The sequence below is a fragment of the Malaclemys terrapin genome, chromosome 10 (genome assembly GCF_027887155.1).
Source record: "Malaclemys terrapin pileata isolate rMalTer1 chromosome 10, rMalTer1.hap1, whole genome shotgun sequence".
In the NCBI taxonomy this organism is placed as follows: Eukaryota; Metazoa; Chordata; order Testudines; family Emydidae; genus Malaclemys; species Malaclemys terrapin.
In genome coordinates, this window is record NC_071514.1 from 55,360,578 (window position 1) to 55,370,257 (window position 9,680).

Below are 9,680 nucleotides of genomic sequence, written 5' to 3' on the forward strand. Positions count from 1 at the left end.
AGAGCATCCCTGGGGCAGTGCTCGCTGGAGCTTGGCGAGGCTGTTGTCAAGGGGCCTTTGCCGCTGTGCAGTGTATTGGATGCTCCAGCAGATGGGTGGCTGCGGCTTTTGTTGTCCGGCCTGTGGCTGGCACGTAGGGTGACTGCCTCTGCCGCTGTGGGGGTACAAGTTGGATGGCTCTGACCCACCCTGTGTAACTCGCTATTCCTGTCTCTCCTGTTCAGATCTGGGCCGACCCCGGGAAATACGCTCTGATGGGGGCCGCAGCGCAGCTGGGTGAGTTCAGCTCGCCATTAGGAAATGCCCGGTAGGAGGCGTTTGTTGCGTTCCATGGAGACTGGGCTGTGTCCAGATGTCTCCCCGCTGGGAACATCTGGTGGAAAACCCAGCCTCTCTGTGCTCGGAGTGCTGCTGGTCAGCTCCAGGCAGCGTGTCGGCAACTGACTGCTGTGGGGGAAAGCCTTTCGTTTAACGTTGAAGGGAATCGTGCACCTGGCGTGTCAGGGGTTCAGCTTGTCCTGTGAATTGGAGACTGAAGTGCAGCCGCTGGGAGGGGGGTGCTGTGAAGGGAGGGGCTGTTAATGGAGAGCAGGTCTCCCAGAAGTGGCCTGGGCCTGTCTAGTTATAGGGCAGCTGGCAGCATGGCACAAAGTACCTGGTTACGCACGTCAGACTTTGCAGTGCAGGCTTGTCTGTTCGCTGCCTGATCGTGTCCTGTGTGGAACCACAGAGCTCCCGTGGGTCCCCTTGCGGCCCGTGAGTGGCTCCCCACAGAGCAGCACCAGCTGTGGGCGCTGCCCCTCGCTCTGTGCTGCCCCTCACTGCTGCTAATGTTAACTCCCGGCATGGATGAGACCCCGGTCCAGCAGCAACCCAGAAAGCAGAGCTCTCCACACAGGCACTGAAGAGCCCTAGCAAACATGGCGTCGTCCTGGGCTGCAGGTAGCTAGGCAGGGTACAGCCGATGGGAGCCAGCTAGCGTCCTGCCCTCCTGCTAGGCTCTGTGCCTCCATTCCCCACCCACACACAACGCAGGCACTGCCCCACCCCATACGCCCTTCATGGAGCCATCATCCCCAGAGTTCAGGTACATGCAGCAGCCATGCTAACGCCCCAGCGCAGGGGCTCAGAGCCTTTGTGGGAACCTCCCCTTGCTCTCCCTCCTGGGTCCTGCCAACGTGTGTGCCTCTCCTTCAGGGGGGATAGTGAGAATGACCCTGAGCCTGACCGTCATCATGATGGAAGCGACGGGCAACGTCACCTACGGATTCCCCATCATGTTGGCGCTGATGACCGCTAAGATCGTGGGCGACTACTTCGTGGAGGTGAGCAGCCCGGGCTGTTCCCGTTCTGAGTGAGGGCCAGCAGGCAAGACAGCAGCTGCAGGAGCCAGCACCTGCTGTCTGGTTTGGAGCTGGATGCGAGCATAGGGCCGGCGGAGCTTCGGGAGCCTGCTGACTGGTCGTGGCTCGGCACCGCCACCTAGTGACGCAGCCTGGCTGGGCTTGCCCGGGGAGACCACTTGATTGGTGGGGATGTTGGGGTCTTTGCCAAGCTCCATTAGCCTGAGTGGAGCAGAGTTAACACCTCCTTAATGGGCTGTGGCTGGGGTTAGTGACCTGTCAGCTGAGCACTGAGGGGCTTTGGCAGCGCTGCATGTGGGAAGCCCAGGGACCAGACCAGTCTCGAGCAATTTGGAGGAAGCTTGCCATGCCTGCCCTGTGGCTGATTGCTTTGCCTCTCCTCCTGCTGCAGGGTCTGTATGACATGCACATCCAGCTGCAGAGCGTTCCTTTCCTGCACTGGGAGGCTCCAGTGACGTCTCACTCCCTCACTGCCAGGTAAACGAGCTGCCGTTCTGCAGAGCTGCTAGGCCCCTGGCCACCTTCCTTGGAGCCCTAGTGGGTGCGTTGGACAGAACAGCCCCTGGCACCGCAGCGAGTGGGGCTGCAGTCTGGCAGGGGAGAGCAAGTGGAACTCCGTGCCCTGGGCTGCAGAGCTCCCAAGACTGGCTAGTAACAGAGCAAACCGCGCAGGAGGCGTCCACCAGTTCAAATTCCCAGTGCTGCTGGGTCTGAGAGCTTTGAACATGTCTGCCAATAGGTCTGGTGGGTCTGTCCCATCCTGCCCCACCCCACTTTAGTGCGGTGGCACCAGGACAAACCTGAACTCTCTTACCACTTCTTGGACAGTTTGATTAGAAAGGGAAGGGGGCAGAGTGGCAAGGGGTTCTGGGGATTGGGACTGATACAGGGCCCCCCACTGCCGGACCCAGGGCCACAGAGGCAGAGCTTTGGTCGGTCTGATGGTGTCTGGGTGTCAGCCAATTCTTATTAGCTGAGTGACTGCTTCACAACCCAGGGGGTTGTATTCCCTGCGAAGGGGGTCTGCCTCCCCAGCGCCCAGCTCGAACTGGCGGCAGGCGTAAGAGTGGTGTGGGGGCGAGGCCTCTCTCAGGCTGCAGGGCTGTGCGCTTGGTACTCGCTGCCTGGGATCTGGGAGGTTCCTGTGAGTAGAAAACTCCTAGGGGAGGAGAGGTGGTGCCAGGGCTGGGCAGACCCCCCAAAGGGAGAGCCCACACAGTGCTCTATGGAGCGGGGTGGAGCTGGGTTCTCAGTCACTGCTGCCCATCGGATGCCCGGGCCTGCGTCCGCTCGCTGGATAGTGTCTGGTTTCTAGAAGTAGAGGCTGCCCCCTAGTGACAAGCGAAGGAAAGTAGCTGTCTGGAGCCACTCTCATCCAGAGGCAAACCCATAGTGATGGGTTTGTGCACAGAGCCTGCCAGGCCCTGGGGAGGGCAGATCACAGCGAGGGCAGCTGTGCCATGTGCGGACCCCTCCGGCCGCTTTCCTGTTTGTCCCGTTACGCTAGCTAACGTAGTGTTCCTTTGGGGGTTATTTGTGGCTGTGGTCAGATTGGCTGCGACCTTGGGGGTTTATCCCCTTTTTCTGCAGCATGGGGCACTGGCTGGGATCTGGGCATGTCTCCCCAACCAAATTCCCTGCCTTGGCAGGGGTCCCAGGCACTGGTGGCACCTCAGCCCCTCCTGTTCTCTGCCTGTGCACACGACAGCTTAGTCTTCGGTCTAGCTAGGGTGTCTGGGCTCAGCGCAGGGGTAACTGCATCTGGCCCTGGCTGTGCAGGAGAGCAGACTAGATCCCCGATCTGGCCTTAAACTCTGGGACACTGGAAGGCTGCTGCTAAGTGGCTCTCCTGGGCTGTAGCATGGGGAGAATGTAGGGAACTCGAAAGGAGCTGCAGACCCAAAGGAAGAACCTGGCCTGCCTAGCAAGTTAAATAAGGTCCACGTGATAATGTGGGGACCAGGGCCCTGCCTGGGATAGGGTGGGGAGTCGACTTTTGGGTGGGGTGTTGGGCACTGCCCTCTGTCTGGGCCGGGCAGCACACTTCCCATCCCCCCACCCCTCCACCGGTGGGGAAGAGGCTAGTCCCAGCCCCGTCACCAGGCGCTCTGTCCCCTGCAGGGAGGTGATGAGCGCGCCCGTGACCTGCCTAAGGAGGATTGAGAAGGTGGGGACGGTCGTGGACATCCTCAGCGACACATCATCCAACCACAACGGCTTTCCCGTGGTAGAGAGCAGCCCGGACCCCACGCAGGTGGGCAGACCACTGGCCAGCCGCCAGCCTTGCCCCAGGACCATGGGCAGCTGAAGTAACACCCACAATGGGGGTGGGGGTTGGGCCACTCTGCCGCGCTTTGGGTGCAGCCCGAACCGCTGAATCGGGCCAATATTTGGCTGCCAGCGCAGGGCCCCAGCCGGCCGGAGACCTGGCAGCTGGAGTGACATCTCCCTGACCCTTGTGGGCGCTAGGGGGCCTTCCCCAAGCCTCCTCCCATGTGCACACCGGCCCAGCCCCCGTGGTGCCCTAGGAGCCCTGGGTTCATGGGCACCGGCTGCTCCTGGCGTGGTTCTCTGCACCGACGTGGTGCTCTCAGGCTGGAGGCTTCTCTGCCCTGCAGCTCCCAGCATTGCTGCTGCCACCAGTGAGGCCAACCCAGCGTGAGCAGTGATGGGGAGAAGCTGCAGGACCTTGCTGAGCTGGCTGGGGCTCAGTCGTCTCTGGGGAGACAGTCACACCTTCCTCATCTCTAGCTAGGACTCCCCAGTGCCTCCTGCACTGATGGGCCCCTTGACCTGCTGGCTGGCTGGCAACTAGGAGCCAAGGGGATGGTATGGGGGTGACCCAAAGTGCCAGCACTGTTCAGAGGTGCCGTGGCCGGGCACGTGTGTCTTGGGGGGGCTAGACACCAGGAGAACGCCCCGCTCCCCAGCTAGCCCCATGGTGCGCGCAGCAACATGTGTCCCATTGCCAAAGCCTTGGTGATGCATGGCCCTGCATGCTAGCATCTTGCACCAGCTGGCACTGGGGAGCAAACCCTGACTCTCTGTCAAAAACCGGCATTCCCCGCTGATCCCAGCCCCTGAGTTCCCCACCTCCCCCCTTGCCCTTTCCTGGCGGCCTCTCACCGTCCCCGGGGCTGGACACTGCGTGGCGTATGCCCACCCTGGGACTCTCGGCTCTGCATTCCAATAGGCCTGCCTGCTTGTAACCTCGGGGCGATGAGCAGCCAGGGCCTGTCTCTGGCCCGTCGGGCTGATTGCTGAGCTCTCCTCGGCCCCTGCCCATGCCTGGCACTCTCTCTTGCAGGTGGCGGGACTGCGAGGCCTGATCCTGCGCTCCCAATTGATTGTTCTCCTGAAGCACAAGGTAAATGACTCTGTGCGATCGGGAGCCTTTCTCCTCCCAGGGGACTCGCTGTAATGGCCTGGACGGGCACCGTTGGATGTGACCCCCTCTGTCCCTCTAGTGGGGTGCGTCCGGCCCAGCCCCTCTCCTGTCCTCTGCCCGGAGCTAGCTCAGGGAGGTGGCATCAGCCTGGTTCAATGAACCAGGAACCGGACTCCCCTTCCCTGTCGTATTGCAGGGGCTAAACTGTCCTGGATGCCCAGGTACCACTGGGCGTGATGCCCATCACTTCCCGTGGCAGCTCCTGGCTCCTCTCCCCCGCTGCTGTTGAGCGGGGCAGGGTGTAGCTAGGCGGGTTGCCAGCTCTCTGTTGGGGGACTGCTGTTCCTACAGGTGGTGAAAGGTCCCCCCTGACTCGCTGCCCAAGGGCAAGCCGAGCATGTCGGTGCTGTGGGGTGGACCCACCGTCCACTAGGAAATGCTTGTGAGCACCATTCTGCACAAAGGAGACAATCTGGCCAAACAGACTGGGAGCCTGGAGATCGGGGTTCTGTCCCCGGCTCTGCCAGCTCTGGGGCAAGTCCCTCTGCCCACCGGTATGGTGAAGCCCGCGGCCTCCCTCGCAGAGGCTGTCGGCCTGCCTGCCGCGCCCCAGTGCTGGGATGCAGTGAAGTGGGCTGGCCCAAGGGGTGTTCCGGGGCGAAGGACGCTTCTCAGTTTGCTTCATTACGTTCTCGCCCCATCAAGTGGCAGCTGCCCAGTTTTACCCCAGACTAACTGGATCTGCGCAGTGCTGGGATTCCTGCTGCCCGTGGACAGTTGCTGGCCGCTGCTAGTGGGGAGGTGGGCCTGCAGGAGCAGAGTGCGACCTGTCGGGGTGGGAGGCAGCTGATCTGCCAGGTCAGGACCCCCGGCAGGCGAGCAGGGCACTCCTGGCCGGCTTGGAGCCACGGCACCTGTACCACGGGTCTCCCCTCTCCTAGGTCTTTGTGGAAAGAGCCAACCTGACCCTGGTTCAGAGGCGGCTGAAGCTGAAGGATTTCCGGGACGCCTACCCCCGCTTCCCCCCCATCCAGTCCATTCACGTCTCCCAGGACGAGCGCGAATGCATGATGGACCTGACTGAGTTCATGAACCCGTCGCCCTACACGGTGCCCCAGGTATGGCTTGCTGGGGGCAGGGCATGGCGCTGCAGATCCAGCTTTGGGAATGACCCAGCGGGGGGAGGGCGGGCAGAGCCCGGGCTGCTCTCACGGCTTGGCTGAGCCAGGGATCTCCTCCCAGGGGCCGAGTCAGGCCCACTCCGAATGGGAAGAAAACACCACTCCCCCGGGGCGAGTGGGGCTCAGTCCAGTGGGGCTCCCTGCCCCATGAAAGGGGAGATGAGAGCCTGTTACAAAGGGGCTGCTCAGCCCCCTAGGCCCTCCCGGGGGGCTGGCACCATGAGGGCAGTGCTCCCTGCTTGGCCCCATGACCGGCAGCCTCCAGGGCTCTCTGACCTCCCGGCCTTGCTCTGGGTTGCAGGAGGCGTCTCTGCCAAGGGTCTTCAAGCTGTTCCGGGCGCTGGGCCTGCGGCACTTGGTGGTGGTGGATAATCACAATGAGGTGAGTGGCTGGCGGCTCCGGGGCAACGTAGTGCCCTGGTGGTTTCCCCGGTTCCATATGGGGCAGCTGGCTGTGGCAGAGCCCATCACCGCAGGGCCGGCGTCTCTGTCCACCAGACACGCGCCCTGGGGTGAGCTGTGCGGGGCGCTCATTGGTCGCTCTGCCTCCCTCCCTGCAGGTGGTCGGGCTGGTGACCAGGAAGGATCTGGCGAGATACCGACTAGGAAAGGAAGGGCTGGAGGAACTGTCCCTGGCGCAGACATGACGCTCCTGGGGCGGTTGCTTTGCCGTGGTGAGCCCCGTTCCCCTGGAGGCGTTGGCAGGGAGCTGGTCCCCGCAAGCTGCCATGCCACCTGGTGCATTCGGCACGAATGCCCAGCCCCTGATTGTGCGTCTTGTCCGTCGCCGTGTTCCCGTTTTACTGGCTGCCTGTCCCCTGTGTCGGCTGGGCGTCGCTGCAGCCTCCTCTCCTGACACCCGAGGGAGCAGGTGCTGGGCAGGTTCCTGGTTTTCCCCCCTCTGCGCGCTGGGCCCTTGGAGCAGCTTTGAGGCTAGAGAGCAGTGGGGTGGGGAAGCCGAGCCCAGTGCTCTGGGGGAGCAGGAGCATGCTACGAAGCTGGGCAGCAGACGTCCCACTGCTAACCCCCGGCCGGCACATTACAAGCCAGAGCCTCCTCCACATCCCGCGCCGCCTCCTGGAATATGTGCTCCAGACTTCAGGAAACAGAATCATGTGGATCTGACCCAGTCTGCAGCCACCATGGACCAATGTCCATTCCGCCTGGGCCTCCTCTGCACCAAAGCCTTTACCCGGGACACGGGCATGGGAGCTGGCAGGGCCTGGTCCAGTATCTTCTAGCAGGGACCTTGCCAAGCAAAGGCTCCCTTGATCCACGGGCCACCATCTGGGGACCAGTGTCTTAACGCTGCCCACAGCTGAGGTGGCTTTTAACCCTGCGTGCGAAGGGAGCAACGTACCCCAATTCCACAGCCCCAGCCTTGCAGCTCGGCGGGACTCCGATGACACGGACACACACAGACGACTGAGCAAACGGGCTGCCAGGGACTGGGTGCGGCTGGCTTTGTCACGTGCTGCCGCCAGGCCCCGTTTTGGCAGTGGCGTGTCTGGGCCTGTCTGCGACCCTGGGCCAGCCTGTGGGCACAGCCCCTCCTGGCACTGCCTGTGCTGTGCGTCTCAGACATGACGCAGCCCCACCCCCCGCCTCTCACGCCCTCTTGTCTCTCCCAGGCGGGGGTCACCCTGGGCGTCCTGTGCCTGGCTTCCCTTAGGCAGGGGGCTCCGGGAGATGGGGCAGGGGGATGAAAGGAAGAGGGATCTGCCTTGTGAATATTTATGGGATGAAGTGATGCCATGTGGGACGCTGAAGTGGAGCATTTACAAACAATCCCCTGCTCCTGGAGAGGGGTTCGCCCCAGTCAGGCAGCCTCTGTCCCTAGCTCCTGTCCATTGTGCCCACTCTCTTGGGCTCCACTCAGTGACGGCAGCACAGGGTGGGTGCCCGAGGTGCAGCTCATGCTCCTGGCGAGAGGGAGGTGGGGCCGAAATGCACAGAGACCATAAGAAATAAAATCACTGGAACCAAACCGCTGCTGCCCGATCTGCTTTTCCGTCTGTGCCCCGTCCCGGCCGCACTGCTCCTGGGCAGCCCGGTGAGATCTAATGGGGTCAGGCCGGGGCAGGGAGCAGTGTCCGGTTCCAGGGGGTAGACTCAGGAAGAAAGAAATGGCTCTGCACGACTGGGGTTTAGCGTGAAGTCATCCCCACCTCCGCCTCGCAAAGCTCAGCTCCTGCCCAGGAAGGATGCCCCGTGGCTGAGGGGAAAGGCCCGGCCGCTGTGTGCGGAGCCGTGGCTGGCCAATTGGCACACCTGAGCTCGCCGCATAGCGGTCCCAACCTCGTGCAAAGCCTTTACAAATTGGGGTGTGAAAGTCTGGCCTGAACTCACACTGCTTGGCACTGAGAGCAGCCAAGTGAAAGATGCTGCTGGTGCCAGTTCCCAGAGGGGGCAGGGAACGTGACAGCTGAAAGGTCTGGGGCACCAGCTCATCACACTGCCCTGAGAGCCAGCTGCAGGTGGTGAGACAATGGGACAGCCAGATGCCATCTTGTCTGCTACCTCCAAGCCAACCACTGCCTGCTGCAGGTCAGCCATTGCTCCAGCCCCCAGGTTCCTGGAGCAGCCTTGGGAGAGGAGGTTTTGGGCCTCTGGTCAGTGCAAGCCTTGTTCCTGCATCCCCTTCCACGGGCCCTGCTCCCCTGCTGGCACAGTCCTGGGCCTAGTACTTCACCCACTGCTAGAAACGAGAGCTAGTGACCAGCCCTTTGCATCCGTTGTAAAGCTGGGCTGGCCTGGCAGCAGGCTGTGCGTCGCCGGTAATGTACAGACTGTTCATCAGTCAGCATCTCATGCTGGAGTCTGAAATACCAGCCCCAGTGCGCTTCCCAGTGTCCCAGTTACTCGGGGGTGGAGCAGTTTGTTCTTGAGTAGTTTGCAGGTCACAGCCAAGGGCTCAGTCATCACCAGATGTGAGGGGGTGGGGCTAGAGATTTTACACACCTGTGTCTAGCAGAGGGCTGAGATCAGCCTCCCCAGAGCCCTTGGAAACAAGGTAGGATCTTTCCAACTGAGAGGACTTGCCCCCTCCAGGCCGAGTGCATTCCAGTGTCTCCTCGGAGAGCTGCTCTAAACACCCAGGACTCGAGCCCGCTCGCGTTGTAGACGCAGACCTCGCACAGTCAGCTAGCGCTGCTCAGGCAAGCGTGTTCCTGTACCTCTGGGGCAGGATTGGGCTCTGAAGGGGGGCACGCAGGGCAATGGATACCCTCCCTCTGGGACCCAAATGATGTTCTCACAGAGCAGGCCACCATCTTCTCTGCCTCTCCTCTCACCTTGGTAACTGAATCTGTAAAAGGAGCAGTTGCAAACCCCAAGTGTCTATTTTGGAAGCCTTGAGATTTTCTATGGGGAGATGACCCGTGGGAGATATTTTTGTGCTGAAATAAAGGCTGTTTATACTTTTATCCCGGCATTGGCTCCTTTCTCTTGCCACGGCATTGGTTGGGGCGAAAGGCCAAGGCCATGCAGGCTGGGCAGCATTCGCCAGTGTGTACAGGGGCTTGTCCAGGCAGTTGGGCGAGGTGGGAGGGGGGCACTCAGGTGGAGGGTTAGGGGAGAGAGGCAGCTTTGGAGTTCTGTTCCCAGACCGAAGGGGCTGAGGTGAAAGTGTGTCTGCTGGGAGCCTGTTTGCCCTGGGCCCTCCTGCCCCAGCTAAGGCAGCCGGTGATGGTCCCGTCTCTGGGAAGGAATTGGGAGGAGTCCAGTGGAGAGGGTCCAGAAGGGCGC

At 61.8% G+C, this 9,680-nt stretch overlaps 1 protein-coding gene across 2 annotated transcripts in view; it reads left to right on the forward strand.

The window, feature by feature from the left end:
* The window catches only part of CLCN7 (chloride voltage-gated channel 7), a 51,826-nt gene extending 42,468 nt beyond the window's left edge, over positions 1-9,358 (forward strand). For both annotated transcript variants that reach the window (XM_054041431.1, XM_054041432.1), the window contains exons 18-25: positions 225-276; positions 1,198-1,325; positions 1,756-1,841; positions 3,486-3,618; positions 4,672-4,731; positions 5,694-5,870; positions 6,235-6,315; positions 6,494-9,358. In XM_054041431.1, the coding sequence (XP_053897406.1) occupies positions 225-276; positions 1,198-1,325; positions 1,756-1,841; positions 3,486-3,618; positions 4,672-4,731; positions 5,694-5,870; positions 6,235-6,315; positions 6,494-6,580 (804 nt within the window). In that variant the 3' untranslated portion in view covers positions 6,581-9,358. The remainder of the gene's footprint in view (positions 1-224; positions 277-1,197; positions 1,326-1,755; positions 1,842-3,485; positions 3,619-4,671; positions 4,732-5,693; positions 5,871-6,234; positions 6,316-6,493) is intronic.
* Positions 9,359-9,680: the final 322 nt, after the last annotated feature.